At 43.9% G+C, this 18641-nt stretch overlaps 1 protein-coding gene across 5 annotated transcripts in view; it reads right to left on the bottom strand.

The window, feature by feature from the left end:
- The window catches only part of LOC310830104 (UDP-glucuronosyltransferase 1A6-like), a 33561-nt gene extending 15721 nt beyond the window's left edge, over nt 1–17840 (bottom strand). Inside the window, exon 1 of one of the 5 annotated variants that reach the window (XR_014557478.1) lies at nt 16627–17840. Coding sequence is in view for 2 of the 5 variants with exons in the window: in XM_083709677.1 (XP_083565803.1) it covers nt 9064–9927 (864 nt within the window). In the remaining 3 variants the exon portion in view is untranslated. Of the gene's footprint in view, nt 1–1274; nt 2414–9063; nt 9973–16626 lie in introns of those variants that run through there. The other 4 variants (XR_014557479.1, XR_014557480.1, XM_083709679.1 and 1 more) reach the window with 4 other exon arrangements.
- Between the last annotated feature and the right edge of the window lie 801 nt (nt 17841–18641).

The raw sequence follows: 18641 nt of genomic DNA on the forward strand, positions 1-18641 counted from the left end.
TAACAATATTCAACAACAAGAGCACGGAGGTCTTGTGCAGGCCTGCTCTGGCACAGGAAGCCAGTGTTAATTCTGTTTAAAAATATATACCATGTCTCTGCAAAAAGAAAAGAAAAACACCTCTATTTTGCCCATCATCAATTGGCTTGAGCTGGTATTTATCTCTCCCCCCCCCACAGTTTAGCCATCTGTCCCCACCCCCCTTTGCAGCCACCACAAATCAAGAGCTCTGTCACTTTGCTGCTGCCACTCCCTGTTCCATCTCCATTCCGCTGAGCAGCAGCACTGTCACTGCTGGGAGGGCAATTCTCCCCCCCCCCCCACAACACAACACACACTGCAAAATAAAAAAAAATCCTTCCAGTAGCACCTCAGAGACCAAGTAAGTTTGTTATTCATACTCTGAACCGGGTAACTACAACATCACTAATTTCAAAAGTTATAGCAACCAGTTTAGTAGGCATGTTTGTTAAAAAAAAAGTTGGATTTTCAGATTGTCAATTTGTTGTAATTGTTTAAGCTGGTCCTCTCTGTGATTTTTTTAAAAATTGCTTTGATTTAAACTAGTCCCCTCTGCATTCAGGCCAGTAGTTCAAGTTTGTGAATAGCTATGTGAGAAGGAAGCAATCCTCCCCATCAAAAATATCCACCTATAAGCAATTGTCCTGAAGCAAAATATTTGGTTGATGAATTCAAATAAAGCTTTAATGCATGTCTTCCTGAGACTCCTGCCCAATTCTGTGGGTTTCCTGCAACATTTGCCTTTTGTATTCAAAAGGGATATTGAATCCTTCACTGATTCCACATCCTAGAGCTCCTGCTCCCTGGCTTCAGGAGCGCCACCTTGCCTCCCACATGGAGGGGGCCCAGTGTTTTGTGATGTCACGTCATGCCCCCCTCTGCGTGTCCCACAAGTGTTCGCCTGGAGGTGAAGAATAGAGGGCGCAGAGGGCAATCTTCACCCTCTGTGCGACTCGCCCCCACCCAGCACTGTTTTGTCTAGAAAAAAAGAACTGCATAGGAATCTTGATTTACTGAGTCAGACCTCAGTTCTGTGTAGTTCAGTATATTCTGCATGGATTGGAAGCTGCTTTCCTGGGCTTCAGAAAGGGGTCTAATCCTGCCCTACCTGGAGATGCTCCAAGGGACCTGGAATCTTCTGATGGAAAGCTGTACCACTGAGCTACAATAAATTGCTATAGTGGACATACAGAAAGACAGAGGGCGTAACACTAATAAAATAACTACAAATGTCATGATAAAGTGTTACAAACCTTGGATAATGGCTTCTTCTGGGCACAATTAATCCCTCCAATAAAGACCATGTTGGGCATCACAGGTTTGGGGTACTCAAATGCAAAGTCATACCTCAGCAACCAAAGGGATGTTTTACTAAAAAGTTCCAAGGCTGTAATCTTCCTCTGCAGAAACTGAGTAGCAAGCTGTTCATATTTTTCATAAAATAAGTAGCAAACTAAAGAATTGAACTGAGTCATTAAAACATTCTTCACACGCTCAGTAAATGTCATATGATCCGAGTAAGTTGTAAAACCCTCTGGGATGTAAGAAATGGGGCTTGGACACTGAGCAGCTTGGAAGTCCAAACGACATGGAAGTCCACGCAAGAAGTAGACTCTAGGCAAGGAAAGATATTCAGCAAGGATTGATGCGCAAGGCAGCACAGGATCAGAAAACACAGCATCAAAGTCGCTCTCCTGGAGGAATTGGATGAGTTCTTTGTCGTATAAAAGATGGTGACAAGCAGAAACAAACATGGAAACACTATGAGATATATTTCTATAGATTTGAACAACCTTCTCCAGGAGGTGAGGATTATTAAAAATATTCTCACCTATTGCCCTGTAAAATTCGTCCAACTGCTCCTGGGTGTAAGGCACGGAATGTGTTCTTACAGTGAAATGCTCAGAAGACGTTTTCATGACCAAAGTGTTTTCTGGCATCACAACCACAACCTCATGTCCTTTTTGCGCAAGCATCTCAACCACCACTTGCATGCTCAGCCAGTGACTTCCATCTTGAGGCAACACCAACAGCTTCCCACTTTCGGCACAAGGCCACAAAGAGAACCAAAAGGCAAGGCCAGCAGCCAGTTGAGACCTTGAATTCAGCCTTGCCATCGTGGTATCAAGGAGTCCTGACTTCCTTACACGCTTTGTGCCTAATATATGAAAGCAGATGTTGCAAGTATAACGTTGGTGCAGCCAATGGACTCACGCATACTAAGCATCAAGTAAATGTTTGATCTGTGCCCTCCACTGACGCTACTTTTATCAGGACCAAAGGCTGTGCATGAAATAATATTGAACAGATAAGAACAGGGCCAACCAAGTTCATGCCGTACTTTAACAACAACAAAAAAGAAAACTCTTCAGCAGCAAGAGTTGTAGAAGATGATTTAACACAATTATGTGGTGTGCTTCTGTAACCCTTAAATTTTAAAATGTTAACTAGAACAAGCAACACAGAACAGAAAGGCAAGGCCAGTGGCTCATTGGGACCTTGAATTCATCGTTCCTGTCATGGTAACAAGAAGCCCTGACTTTGATATACTGTATGCCTAATGCATACTCAGATGTTGCTGAGTATAATATTGGTGTAGCCCACAGCATCACTGATTCCAAGCATCAGGTAAATGTTTAATAAATGTCCTCCACTGATGTTATGACCGGGGCTACATTCAAACTTACTAAATAGATAAGAATAGGGCCAAATGAGTTTATGTTGTACATTAACGAAACAAATCTCTTCAGTAGCAATATTTGCCTGCAGATGATTCAGCATAAGTTTGTAGTTTTATCCTGTAGTTCCCGGAGGTCAGGCAGTATAGTTACCATAATGTCATATATTGTACTCTTTTTTGTGAGCTTCCTATGGAGCATCAACTTTATTGTTGCTAGAAAGGGGACCCCCCTAAACCTGATAAATTAATAAATGGTAGAATTCTGATTATTTGGGATATGAAGGCAAAATACAAGCTGCAGAAGTATTTCTGGGCTAGCTTATGCAAAATAACCTGGCAATGTAGGGCCATTAAAAACAACACAGGGCCATTGGCAAGGCAAGGTGTGAACAGATATGGGGAGATGGGGTTGGAAGGTTGACAGGGTAACTGGATGTCAAAGGAGCCAGCCTCTGCAGAGGATTGGGGGGCAATGCAAGATTGTGCAATGGCTGATGTCCCATGTGCAACATCATCTGGATATTGAGGGTGGCTGCCCCTCAAAAAAATAATAATATTCAGGGGGCTGAAACTGCCTTGGCCCCTAGAAGTTGGTGCCTATGCTGGGTGTGATGTCACAGAAGAGTTTGGGGCCTTTAGCACAAGGCTTGGAATAGCTGAGAACAAAGGACAGAACCATTTGGGCAGGCTGGCTGAAGGGAGGCTGGGAGAGAGGCCTTGGACTCCAGGGCTGCACTGCTGTGGGGAACAAGCCTCTTTGGACACGACCATAGTATAAGATCTGGACTCTCTCCAGGCAGACTGAAGGGGTAAATAGGTGAATAAACCATATTTCTTAAAGCTACGACAGTGCGTCTTCAATTCCCCAAAGGAGCACAGACCCTGGTTTAGGGCCAAGACCCCTGGAATCCTGTGCACGGCTCAGCAGGAACTGGGGTGGCCGGTAACAATATTAAATATTTGTATTACAGATAGGTAGCCGTGTTGGTCTGCCATAGTCAAAACAAAAAAAATTCCTTCCAGTAGCACCTTAAAGACCAACTAAGTTAGTTCTTGGTATGAGCTTTCGTGTGCATGCACACTTCTTCAGATACACTTCTGAAGATACTCCTTCTGGAGAAGGAGACGTGATATGTTAAGTGATGTAAAGACAATAGTAAGTTAGGAAATGCATAAGAAGTGATTAAGACAGAGGATTATCAGAGGTGCTGATGGAAGTCCAATAAGAATGTATTTGTGATAAATTGTGTGGTATGTTTTATAATTTTGTATGTTAAAAACCAATAAAAATATTTAAAAAAATTAAATAAATAAAAAAGAATAAGCTGTGTAAGTTCCTGAGATATAAGGCAGGGGGCTTGGATTCTGGGCTGCTTCAGAATTCAAACCATATGGAAGTCTATGCAAGAAGTAGACTATAATCAAGGAAAGATATTCAGCCCAAGGAGCATGGGATCCTAAGAAATGGCATCAAAGTTGCTCTGTTAGCTCTCTGAAGAGTTTGGATTGGATTTGATATCCCGCCTTTCACTCCCCTTCAGGAGTCTCAAAGCGGCTAACATTCTCCTTTCCCTTCCTCCCCCCCAACAAACACTCTGTGAGGTGCGTGGGGCTGAGAGAAGTGGGAGTAGCCCAAAGTCACCCAGCAGCTGCATGTGGAGGAGCGCAAGACGCGAACCCAGTTCCCCAGATTACGAGACTACCGCTCTTAACCACTACACCACACTGGCTCTCTGTCATACAAGTAGAAGCAAACATGGAAATAATCTGAGATATGTTTTTAAAAACTTGAACAACCTTTTCCAGAAGTGAGAATTATTTAAAACATTCTCACCTACTGCACAGTAAAATTCACCTAAGCAGGCAGGGGCATGGTGTGTGCCCTGGGGGCATGACACGTTGCCCCCAGGGGCATGGCGCACATCCCAGGGGTCTGGTATGCCACCCGCAAGGGCATGGTGCACCGCCCCTGGGGCGTGGCACATGTTCTTGGGGTGTGACGCGCCACCTGGGGGGCGTGGCACCTGGCGCACAGGTGGGGATGTACGGCGCGTGTCCAGGGGGCGCCGCGATGGCACCCTACCGGAATAGTGGTGCCGGGGGCAGTCTGCTCCCTCTGCACTCCCGTTCCTCTGCCAGTGGCCCTGAACTCATCAAGTAAATGTTTAACGTATTGACTCTGCTGAACCTATAGCCACCAGCATTAGACCATTATCTAATCATAAGAATGCCAGTTGAGTTATTTACATTAACGAAATCTTAAGTTACTACAGTTATAGAAGATGATTCATCACAGTTAAACACTTTGGTTTTGTAACAAGCTGAGGTCATAAAAGTTCATAACTACTTGTTGAAGATGTTAAAGTTTACTACATTCCAGCAAGATGAATATTTTGTTCTTTTTTTCTTTAAAGTTTATTAAATTTCTCGCTCCTAAATTTTTCATCATGTACATGGTGATGCCTAGGTGGTGCTTTTTATCACCACACACCTTCTGTGCGCTGCTCACCTAAATACAATCTAGCAACAATTCAACTCAAATGATCTTAATTTGTCTATTGCAGGGCTCAGCAACTATTTTCAGCCGTGGGCCGGTCCACCATCCCTCACAGACCATGTGGTGTGCAGGACTATAATGAACAAATAAAATAATGAACGAATTCCTATGCCCCACAAATTACCCAGAGATGTATTTTAAATAAAAGCACACATTCTACTCATGTAAAAACATGTTGATTCTCGGACTGTCTGCGGGCCGGATTGAGAAGGCAATTGGGCCTCATCCAGCCCACGGGCCTTACGTTGCCTACCCCTTGTCTATTGCCACTGACTGATGCTCACTGAAGGCATGCCCAAAAGATCTTTGGGGACTGTATCTGCAATATATATGTACAACCCTTAAATAATGTTTTTAACACAGAGGTCTTCTACAAGACTGTTTTTGCACAAGTCCTTTGTATTATTTTTAATTTAAAAATATAGATGCCATTGCAAAAGTTGCAAGCTTCTGTTTTGCCCATTAGCTATTAGCTTTATTTGGTATTTATTTCATCTTCTTTTTTACCTACAGTTTAGACTCAGTGGAGCACATGCTCCTTTTTCTGTTGCTGTTAAAATAAACAACAAAAACAGGGAGAGGACTGGTCTCCCCCTCAAATTGCTTCCTTACAGAATCAAGAGTTTAAGTTTTTCTATCTGGCTTGCTTGGTTTTTTTGAGAAACAAATACAATACTGTATAATGGATTCTGGTAGGTAGTCGTGTATATCTGAAGAAGTGTGCATGCACACAAAAGCTTATACCAAGAACAAACTTAGTTGGTCTCTAAGGTGCTACTTGGGAGGGACGCGGATGGCGCTGTGGGTAAAACCGCAGCGCCTAGGACTTGCCAATCGTCAGGTCGGCGGTTCGAATCCCGCGGCAGGGTGCGCTCCCGTCGCTCGGTCCCAGCGCCTGCCAACCTAGCAATTCGAAAGCACCCCCGGGTGCAAGTAGATAAATAGGGACCGCTTACTAGCGGGAAGGTAAACGGCGTTCCGTGTGCTGCGCTGGCTCACCAGATGCAGCTTGTCACACTGGCCATGTGACCCGGAAGTGTCTACGGACAGCGCTGGCCCCCGGCCTCTTAAGCGAGATGAGCGCGCAACCCTAGAGTCTGGCAAGACTGGCCCGAACGGGCAGGGGTACCTTTACCTTTACCTTTAAGGTGCCACTTGACAATATAATGGAATGCTGTAAAGTTTTTTGTTCTTTTAATGCTTTAGTTTTAGTGACATGCATTGCAGGTTGGGAGCTCCAAAGCTTTTGCGTGGCCAAGTGCCCAAAGTCAGCACCATGGCTTTCACATACTGTAGCGCTAATTTTCAAACCATCTTCAAGGGTAGCTTCCCACAGAGCACATTACATTCACCCGAGCCCATGTACACATTTGATCAGAAAGGGAATGTAATCACCTGGTGCCCATTACCGGATTTATATAAAGTCACTCAGATTCGGGAAGAGGTAGACTCCACCATGGGAGCAGGGCCAGGGCAGGAGAGTGCTAGAGTCCTGTCTAGTCAAGTTGCTTGGGATCAATTTCAATCTGTTACCTCTGAGGATGTGGACAGGCTGCTTGGACGAGTGAAACCAACCACCTTGATCCTTGTCCATCCTGGGCGATGGGCTTCGTGGGGTGGTGAATGCTTCCCTCCGTGAGGGAGCCTTCCCAGACCCGCTGAAAGAGGCGGTTATTAAACCGCTTCTTAAAAAAACATCTTTAGATGCGGCCACAATGGCCAACTATCACCCAGTCTCAAATCTTCCATTCTTGGGCAAGGTGATTGAGCGAGTGGTTGCCGGACAACTCCAGGCACGCCTGGAAGAAGCGGACCATTTGGATCCCTTCCAATCAGGATTCAGGCCTCATCATGGGACTGAAATTGCCTTGGTTGCGCTGGTCAATGATCTCCGGCGGGCTAGGGACAAAGGTGAGAGCCGTTTCCTAGTTCTGCTGGATCTCTCAGCGGCTTTTGATACCATTGACCATAACATTCTTCTGGACCGTCTAGAGGGGCTGGGAGCTGGGGGCACTGTCATACAGTGGTTCCGCTCCTTTCTCCTGGGCCGTGTTCAGAAAGTGGGGGGGGGATGAGTGTTCAGACCCCTGGGCTCTCACTTGTGGGGTGCCTCAGGGTTCTGTCCTCTCCCCCATGCTTTTCAACATCAATATGCAACCACTGGGAGAGATCATCGGGGGGTTGGGCTGGGTGTTCATCAATATGCGGATGATACCCAGCTCTACCTCTCTTTCAAATCAGAACCAGTGAAAGCGGTGAAGGTCCTGTGTGAGTGCCTGGAGGCGGTTGGAGGATGGATGGCGGCTAATGGATTGAAGTTGAATCCTGACAAGACAGAAGTACTGTTTTTGGGGGACAGGAGGTGGGCAGATGTGGAGGACTCCCTGGTCCTGAATGGGGTAACTGTGCTCCGAATGACCAGGTGCACAGCCTGGGAGTCATTCTGGACTCACAGCTGTCCATGGAGGCGCAGGTCAATTCTTTGTCCAGGGCAGCTGTTTACCATGCATACTTGGCTTCAGACACATGCTGAGAGCATGCTAGATGTCATACAGTGTACACAGTCTATATAGACCCCGATCTTTCCACAAGTGGAATTGCTCATACCTCTTCCTGTCTGAAGGCTGGATGATTCCAATATGGGAAGAGCAGAGAGGTGCCCTGGGCCAGAGAACCTCTACACTTCCTCCACATTATCAATGCTCTCTTCAGAAAAAGATGAGATACATCCCTTAATATAGGTCTAGATATACTAAGAAACAGCAGCACACATATTGAAGGACTAGAGGGAATTAATTCATAGGGTCTCTTTGGCTATTTTAATTAGCTGCTTTAGATGAAAAGCCTCATGATAGTACTTCAGATCAGGAATTCTCAGTCCTTCCTTCATCCAAGGTCTATAGAGGGTCTTATTGAGACCACGCTTGAAACATGACCACGCTTCCCCAAGCGATAAATCCATTGAGCAACAGTTGCCATTTAACAAAGATATCTGAGGGGATAGTTACAGGGAGGGTTTGAAACAAAAATGGGAATCTTGGTAAAACAGAGGTCTTAATTGCTGCAATCCAATCCAGGCAACTAAGCTGTAGGTGTTTCCAAGATTTCAGCTCGGCATCAATTGAATTATGCCATTTCCCCAAATTCCTTGGCCAAATTGCTTGAGATCGTTCATGATAATCATCGATGCAATCTGGCTCATGGAGACAATTGGACCATAATTTTAGAGCCATTCCTGACTTGATTGAGAATGAGAATACCGATATTGCTCGTGTTCTTGAAACCTGGGTGGATGAGCTGGGATGAGCTGTTCTGGCTCAGCTGTGGCTGCCCAGAAACTAGACACGACATCAGCACACGCTGCAGGCATGGATGGTGAAGCGGGGCTTGTCGGTGGCCTCATCAAGAAGCGCTGCCTGGTGCCATTGTTCTCCTTTAGGCACCAGGGGAAATCTCATTCAGGCAAGCATTTTCAGTTCAGTTAATGAGGTGTTATTAGGAGAGTTCTTATCACTTACAGATATTTTGTATATTTTATAGACTATTTACAGATTATTTAGTGAACTCACTGCATGTTTTCTGTTGAAATTTTTTTTGCTGGGGTGGTGGTTGGAATTAATATCAAACTGTACTACAAAAGAAAAAACAGCACTGGTTGCACCAAACGGGTGATTGACTAGAAAGTCTAAAAATCATGCTTCTACTCATAAAAGAAAGTCTACAGAATTAAGAATCCTGTCATAATAAATTTAACAACAACAAAAATAAAATAATCATAATAATAAGCAGCAGCAGCATTACCAACCTGAGATAACGGCTTCTTCCAGGCACAGTTTACCCCTCCAATTATAATCATATTTGGCATTAGTGGCCTTGGATATTCAGCCACAAAGTCCATTCTCATCAGCCAAATGGAACCATGACTTAGAAGTTCTGTGAGACTCAGATCTCTCTGCATAAATTCTGAAGCAAGACTTGCATAAGGAGAGTAGACAAAACTGCAGAGGAAGTATTCTGCCAGGTGGAACAGCATATTTTTCACACGCTGGGCAAACGTCATATGATCTGAGTTTCCTGTCATACCTCTTGGGACATAAGAAGGAGGCCTCGGACACTGTGCAGCTTCAAAGTCAAAACCACATGGTATTCCTCGTAAGAAAAAGACAGAAGGGATGCCAAAGTAGTCAGCAACTATCTGGCCACAAGGCATCATAGGATCTGTAAAGAGAGCATCAAATTTGCTCTCCTTGATATAGCTCATCAGTTCTTGGTTGTATAGTAAATGTGTGCAAGCAGCTAAGAACATAGCATTTGTCTGTTTCATTCTCTCAATTGTTCTAAAAAACCTGACCAAAAAAGGAAGCTCTTGAAAATTGTCATTTCCAAATTCTTTAACAGAGATATCCATTTCTTCTTGGGTGAAGGGCACTGGATAACTTTTCAAAGTATAAACATCATCTGACGCTTTTATGTGCATATTGATTTCAGGTGCAACGACGACTATCTCGTGTCCATTCTTCTTGAGTTGGTTGAGGATGGATTGCATGCTGAGCCAGTGGCTTCCATCCATGGGTACCACCAGGAGTTTCCCACCAGAAACAAAACTCGAAGAATATAGAAGCAGCATGAGGATGGAAAGGTATGCTTGGGAGCAGGCCATAGGAGCCATTTTTTGGTCTGTCTGCTTGCTTCTCTCTCAGAAAGTAGCAGGTGTATGCTCCAAGCCAGCCCCTTATATACTGGAGTGCAAAGTCTGACCTTGTGTGCTCTCTTGAAGTAAACATTTAACTAAAAGCCAAGGCTTCTAGTTAAACATTTACTTTGGGAGGTGCTAAAGCTTATAAAAGGTACTACTGGAATTATACAAAATGTTTAGCCATCCTTCATTTTCTTGTTATTGCTTGCATTGTTACAGAGAATACTTTTGCAGTTGTCATGTTTGAAAACAATAAAAACTTTCAATTGTAATTATAATAAAAGAAGTGAGCGAATGAGTAGTGGTTAGAGCCTGCTCAGCTAAGGAACAGGCACAGAGTCAATGCAGTATTTAATCCCATCCTTGCATCCATCAGATGCCATTGTCATAAATGATGTCAGCCGATGGGCAAGTACAGCTGGTGGGCATCTGAGAGATTCAGGAAGGGGTTGCACTGAAATCCATGCTAAAATGAAGCGGGAATACTTGTTTTACCAGCTTCTTGCAAGGTGTTTTTAAGTCTCAACTTCAGGACTTCAAAGCACCTTGCCCACAGGGTCAACCCTGAGAAGGATCAGGCCAGTGGAAGCAAGATATTTCTCCAACTCTGCTAGGAATTTATCAGTGTGGACTTGATAGTTCTTGTTTTTACATAATGAATCCTATTTATTCTTCAACTGAAAACATCATTGCTCTATAGGATTGTATTTGTGTGACACGTTATTTAATTTAAATGTTCATATTAAATAAACTTCTTGCACAGTTTCATCACCAGCTAATATAACACTGTGCTCTGCAGGAGTCTTCCAGCTTCTGAGCTGACTCATCATTATCTGAGCAGTGATAATGTGAGATTTTATCACCAATAGCCTCAGATTTACCCATAATTCCCCTTCCTACTCCTCACAAAGTCTGATACATTTCTTTTAATTGTGTGGTGCCAGGGGAGCATGTTTGGGATGCAGTTATGACAGTGACACTACTACCATTGCCAGCCTTATCATGAGCCACGCTGAGCTACATCTCTCTTCTCCCCATTTGCTCCTAGCCAGCTGCCAGCCTGCTTTCAACCTGAGGAAGGGAATGCTGGACTTCTTTAAAGAACCCATTTATCTTAGCCAAATGGAGCTGTAACACAAACATCGGAGATATGTTAGGCGTGAGTTTGTGTGCTAGTAAGGAAAAGAAGTAATGATTCAGGTTCTGTTGAATCAAAGTCAGGCAACACAAAGGTCAGATAAGGCAAAATTCAAAGAAAACACAGTATCAGCATCAAATTTTATTTCGGTCACAGACCAGCAAAGACAACATAGCACCTTGGATAGCTCCATGTGACTCTCAGGCTGAGAGAGCAAAATCTCGGGCAGCAAGATCCACAGGGGCAGCAGATTCAGTCTCCAATAAATGCATTGCTGGCTGCTACTTGGAGGCAGGTCTACTGCCTCGTTAGCAGCCCACCCCCAGCCCACCCCTACAGAGGTCTCTCTGCAAAAAGGAGGCACTGCTCGTCTCCCACCCATAGCAAGAAAATGGTGAGGGCTGCCCTCTGGGGTCTCCTGGGTTCTGCACCCCCAACACAAAATAGTCTTTGATTCCCACTTCAACCATTGGGTAAGGCTGTTTTGATTCCCCCCGCTCTTGCTGTAGATCTTTACTTCCTCCTTGTTCTCTACGAGGATCTTTATTACCCCTCTGTTCTTGATCTTCACTCACCCCTTCTTCCTGGTGGATTGGGGGGGGGGGAGCCATTTTTTGGTTCACCTCAGGTGACAAAATGTCTTGGGCCAGCCCTGGCTCTAACTTACTTCAGGAGCAGCTGAGTGATGGCGCTGGAACATCCAGTCAGGAGCCTGTTCTGCTGGGACATCCAGACAGGAGTCCAAGGATGGCAAAGTGGTCTTCTGGGGTTTCAAAGGTGCTGGCAAAAAGGCTCCTCCTGTACTGGAGTCTCCAGGACACAGGAAGGTCTTGCGGCCAGTTCAGATCCTCAAGCAGTGAGAGTGATGTTCTCACCTGATGAGGTTTTGCCTTTCACCCCTCCCAATGAGACAAGAGGATCTGAAACCAAGCTTATTGTACGTGCATGTAATTGCAAATGCAAACAGCCAATACTGTAACTTCGAGCCTTGGCAATGTTAACATAAATATGGGGCACATTGTAAATGTATAGATTCTGAGGGAGGATGAGAATGGCTAAGACCAACATTTGTTCCACAGAGACCCCTGACACTGAAGTGGAAGACCTTTCCCAAGCAAAAGCTCCACTTTAACAAAAAGAGGATACTACACAAATATGCCTCCATAAGGACGGAACAATGGGAAGCCCTATATATTTACAAAACCACTGCCAAGATCTGTAGCCAGACTCTGCTGCCAGAATCTAGAGCATGGGCAGAGAACATTTTTTAAGTCACAGGTCACAATGCTTTCACAGGCAACTGCCTCATGCCAGTGGTGGACAAGGCCAAAATCAAAATAAGTTCCAATTAACACATATTTATCCACACATACATGCTACTTTCAAAAACTGGTGGTGTTGAAAATTTTCCACTGCTGTACTTTTCCATTTAAAAATGAATTTCTAAAAATAAATAGTTTTGTTAACCTAATTGGTAATGTAATGAATGGAAACAATCAAATTGAGCAGTTTCCGCTTGTAATAAACTTTTTCAGATGTCTGTTTTTAGGAACCACACTTGCATGTATTATATATAGCCAAGCCGACTTTAATGTATTTTTAGGAACCATCAGTTGTACAATTTCAGGATGGTCCTCTGACCATTTAGTTTCTAAAAACGTACACACTAAAAGATACAAAGTTGTAGAGCGAAATGAAATGGAAGTGAACATTGTAAGTGACACTTTTGGCACATTATAAAATTAGTATGATAACCATTAAAATACATTTTAGGAAGTGTATGCTAATGGGTTGTATATCTTAAAATATTTTCAAATTTTCAAAACACCTTTTTTAATTGTCTTAAAATATTATAATAAAATGATATCTTATTTGTTATATTTCTATTTCTGTTTATAGTTTTAATAATGCATTCCAATAAAAATGCTTAACAGTGGTCTAAGAATATTTTTAAGTATTCTAAATAAAAATTAAAGCTTTGAATTTGTTTAGATGTGATATTAAAAAATATTAAGTATGTTTTCTTGAATTTCCAGCTTACCTACTTCTGACCATGTGTGGTAGTGATAACAGCTCTGAGTTTGCCCCAGGGGTTAGAATGGGCAGGTCAGAGTACTGATCACCTCCACATGTTATTGATGTCAGTGCTCTTCATACCAAGTTCTGCATTGGATATGGCAGATCTTGTAGGAAGACACAAGACTGAGAAGCAATTTTAATTTCTGTTAATGTCCCATGATGGTGTCTCCTGCCTGAAAGGAATGTTGATCCAAGATGGTGCTCATTTCCTTCAGGGAGCAACAAAAGGGTAGGACATTTCCTCATCTCGCCCATCTTCTTCAGTCCCACTATTCAGGCTTCTAGAAGGGGCCACTTTTGCACCCGCTGCCATAGGCTCCTGGACGGGGTTCCTTCTCATTGTCCCAAGACCTGACGTGCAGCCACTCTTTTTTGCCAGTTGAAAGAGGCATGCAGTCTTGTTAATCTAAATGCATACTGCAGTTGCTAATCCCTGAATCAAAAAGGCATGTACTTACAAGGTGACTCTGGAGGAGGCCCAGGAGAGTGTATTGTCCCTCTGTCCCCCTGCTGGCCATGGGTCTCTCTCTGCCTTCAGAAAAGGAAGTGGAATTACCAGAGCAGTAGAAGGAAGCACAAGGGATGTGGGTGGCGTTGTGGGTAAAACCTCAGTGCCTAGGACTTGCCGATCGTATGGTTGGCAGTTCGAATCCCCGTGGTGGGGTGAGCTCCCGTCATTCGGTCCCTGCTCCTGCCCACCTAGCAGTTCTAAAGCACTCTTAAGTGCAAGTAGATAAATAGGTACCGCTTTATAGCGGGAAGGTAACCGGCGTTTCCGTGTGCTGTGCTAGTGCTGGCTCACCAGCTGCAGCTTCATCACGCTGGCCACATGACCCGGAAGTGTCTTTGGACGGCGCCGGCTCACGGCCTCTAGAGCGAGATGAGCACGCAACCCTAGAGTCGGACACGACTGGCCCGTACGGGCAGGGGTACCTTTACCTTTACCTTACATGCTACTTTCAGAAAACCTTTACCCATCAGCATCCTCCCTGACTCCCTTCCAATCACAGCAATTTAAAACTCCCTTCTACCTTACTTATTCTTTGTTTATTTCTCTTTTCTTTCCCTTTCTCCCCCTGCAGTTAGTCTTTTAAAAAAGGTCACATTTCCCCATTAGTCTAATTGTTCTGCAGGAAGGGTGTGATTTTGGAGGTAGCTGCCACTGTCTCATAATCCTGTGCCTCATCCTGGCGCAGCAATTTGGGGGAAGTTCCCATGTACTGAGACTAATTGCCAAGTGGGGTGCAGTTAGGGGGAGATGGCAACAAATGGGGAGAAAGTTAAGGCTTTTCTCCCCAGCTGCAGAAAACGTGGCCAGTAGACTAGGAGAAAATGTCCCATCCACACTTCTTTGACTTTCGTGCTTCACTTTACACTTGCTTACATTGAATGCAATCTCTTTTTGTTTTCATCACACTGAAGATTTTGTATCATCAGCAAACTTGCCTATTTCACTGCTCCTTCAATGACCCTCAAAGCACATGTTCTCCCACCTTGTGGGCTCTAAGTATGCACAGCATAAGCCAAGGGATATAGCCCCATTTGAGTCTCCTGTATAGTAAGCCCACAACTTACTCACATTTAACTTATGCACATTCAGCTTAATTCACTTGGCAATGAATGAATAAATAGGGGGCAGAGGGAGGGAAAAGTACTTGGGCAATACCACCTGCCATTGTATATTGACTATTCATGGTTTTAGCTTTAGGCACAATCCCTGAAATGTACCCCTGTGTAAGCTGCAGGCCTACTGTATACTGGTGTGCTGTGACTGGATGTCAAGTTGCACAATATCCTATCATCCATCATAGTAACACATGCAGGAATGTACTGGCAGGTAGTGGGGGCTGTCACTCCTTATCAGGGCATTAAGTACTTGCTACCACAACTCTTTAAACCAGAGCGTTCCTTATCGGGTATTGCGACACGTTAGAGTCCACCTGATTCCTGAGTGATGTAACATGATTGGCCGACCCATAGTGGGGGCTGCAGGTCTGCAGTTAGGCTGCCTAAGTCTAAAATAAAAATTTGCCCCCATTTTCTGTTCCTTCTCACACTATCCCCTTGGTTCACAATTCTCTGTTTTATCTGGAAATGATCCCCAGCAAGAGCTAACAGGTTAGGACAGGATGCATTTCTCAGTTCCAGTCAACACCCCCTACTGAAATGAAGAGGAGAATGCCCCAGACTTTTTCTGCTGACTTGACAGCTGAACTTGGAAGAGCTAAAGTCATGTGTTCCCTCTTTGATAATTCAATCAAAACCACACTGTATCACTTATCAGTTGGCTACTGAAACCTCTGTGACCTCCCAATAAGGCTGCAAACACAATTAAAGCTCCCCTCACAAAGAATCCTGGGAACTGTAGTTTGTTAATCACAGAGCTACAGCTCCCAGCACACTTAATCAATCACAGTTTCCAGGTTTATTTTTCTGGTGTGTGTGTGTATGTGTGTGTGTGTGTGCTTGAACGCATCCATCTAGAGTACGCATCCATCTAGAGTCAAGCATTCCCTGTTGTCAAGGACATCTCATTAATTCTTTCCTTTTCTGCACCTTGATACTTCATTGCAAATGCATTTAGTTCGTTTGTTTTTTCTTTCTAAGACTATAACTGAGCTTAGACTTCTGAAACCAGTGTAATTTTAGGGGAGCAGTTAGTGGCATAAACCCAGGCAGGCTGACTCTCTTGAGTCTCCTTGCTTTGAGCCCCCATCCCTGTAGCTGCTCATCATGTGATCCTTGCCCAGTAAAACATTGTGCTCAAGGAATGCCTTCCTTTTTAGATTCACCCAGGCACTCTTGTTCCCCCTCCATTTTGACATGTTTCTCATATAGTTTGTAAAGAAGGCCAGGAATATAACTGCACACATACCCATTTCTTCTATTTCTCTCTCCTCCTTCTCCCCAGCTTCTACTACACTGCTCTTTTTAATCTGATCCAGTTCTCTGTGGGGGTGTTGGTTTGTATCATACTCAAATAACACCTTTTTCATTCCCCCCCCTTAACCATCCCTCCTGAATAACAGTGTAGCTTGCATGGGGCCTAATAAAGAGGTTGCAACTAACTTGTGACATAAAAATATAATAACAATTAAAAGTCACAAATGAAATGGAAAACAGTAGAAATAGTTTATACACTATCCCTCAATATCAACAAGCATCAGAAATGCAATTTTGACAAACCCCTGCTGTAACAAGTCAATACGGCCACGTTTCTCAGATCAAATAATCACAGGACCAGGCAGTTTTCTTTAAGCAAAGGTTTATCTCCACAACTCCTGAGCTACAGCCACAAATGTCCCATCCCATGCCCCTACCAAACTTGTTTTCAAACGGGAGTACAGAAATCAACATCTCACTATGATAATTCATTCAAGTGTGGCTGTGTTCGTAGCAAAGAGCATGGTAGCAACACAGATCTAAGCTCAAAACCATTGATACATAGCACCTACCTGTGGCAGGATTTTGCCTTCTTCACAGTTAATTCCTCCAATGAAGACCATATTTGGCATCACAGGTCTGGGATACTCAAATACAAAGTCATATCGTAAAAGCCAGACAGAGCCATTTCTGTAAAGTGTTGGTAAGTGAACGTCTCTCTGAAGGAGTTCTGAAGCAAGCTCTTGGTAAGGAGTGTACAGTCTCTTAAAAAGTGGCGTCTCTAAGAAGCTAATGAGCTGGTTCAACACTCGCTGGGCAAATGTCATGTGATCAGTGTGGCTGCTATAGCATCTTGGGACATAAGAAACTGGGTCTGGACATTTGCTGATAGCATTCTCTAAACCGCATGGGAATCCACGAAAGAAGTACACAGAAGGGATGGAGAGATGTTCAGCGAGGATGACTCCACATGGCAAAGCTGGATCTGTGAAAAGCGCATCAAACTGAGTCTCTTCCAGGTACTTCATGACTTCTCTGTTCCTCAGAAGGCTTTTGCAATTAATGAAAAACATCTCAACGAGATGCATTAAGCTCCTATATGCTCCTAAAATCATGGCAGGAAAAGAGACTTCATCAAAGGGCTGGTTGCCAAACGAACGGAAACGCTGGGAAAGATCATCTGCTGTATACGGCACAGCAAATATTTTCCTTGTGTAATACTTTGATTCTTTCATGAGCAGATTAACTTCTGGAGCCACCACAACTATCTCATGCCCTCTTTCACTGAGCTTCTCCACTACAGCACGCATGCTGAGCCAGTGGCTTCCATCCTGCGGTATCACTAGCAGCCTCTTTGCCTCTCCAAAGCAGATGAGAACAAAGACAAAACAGACAGCACTGCCATGAAAGCGAGGCAAGGCGGAATCCATCTTCAATGACAGCCTATATTTGTTATGTAACCATGTAACGCTACCTTTTAAATCCTGAGCAGCGTGCCGTTAACCTTGGATTTACCTGCCCATATTGTTAATGATTGGTATAAAGCACAAGGTTGTTGATTAATGAGAGTCCCTTTCCCCAGTGACACTGGTGAAATACTTGCACTGGATCAGTTAGAAATTTGGCCTGATTTTGTAGCTCGCACAAAATCTTCTTCAGACATGGGTGCCCAAAAATAATGTACCAGACATCTTGTCTGGAAGTGACCTCCTTAATACAGCATGCACTTCTTCACATGTTTGTGGCGTGATCTGCTTGCTGCTCCAAATCAATCCCTGAGGGTCAAACTGCAGGCAGCACTACTCATACATATTCTTGCATCAGCTTGCTTTGTTTACCAAGTGATATTTGACAAGCGGTATGCCACACAATGTCAGTTACATGAATGATCAAACAGGAGTAATATGAACCAACTTTATTCAAACAAACTTGCTTTCAACTCCCCAAGTCTCTCTATCCCCGGTCTGTATCTGCTAACTCACTTCCTGGTAGCTGTTCCCTTACATTAATCTCCCTGACTGCTGCCCTAAACCCTCTTTACTTAGTTCCATTATGCACTTGGAAGCTTTAAATCTGGAGCAGGAAGCTGCTCTCTCTATCCATCAAACAGGAGCTTTTTTCTCCATGGAGTGAAAAGCAAGTTGTGGGTCATTTCGACTGGGAAAACGGCATGTTAGTACGGCCATCTTTTAACTCCAAGTAGCCGCATATCTATGGTTGCTTTGCACAAAAATCAAAAACCATTATGGAATTCTAACTGTCAGGTAATTTAACCTTAAGGCTGTACATTTCACTGTACTGGGCAGGGGTGGGAGAAAAGTGAGAATGAACATTTACCGTCGGGACCTTGGAGCTTTTGCAAAAGAGCAGCTGTCGGAGGAACTGGCCATTCAAAACAGTTTCTTGTTTCCCCCCAAACTTAATTTCATCTAATTCTGGAAAAAAAAGTCATAGCCTTAAAAGAAGACCATAGAAAAGAGGGAAGTGTGATGCTTCAGTTTTCCCAAATCAAGAATCAGAATCTGACCCAAGCTGAACTCAGAACTTCTGAATTGGGCCAGGTCAAATTGGGCTATTTCAGAAGTGC

Source organism: Podarcis gaigeae (assembly GCF_964106915.1).
Source record: "Podarcis gaigeae genome assembly, chromosome: 1".
NCBI classification, from domain to species: domain Eukaryota; kingdom Metazoa; phylum Chordata; class Lepidosauria; order Squamata; family Lacertidae; genus Podarcis; species Podarcis gaigeae.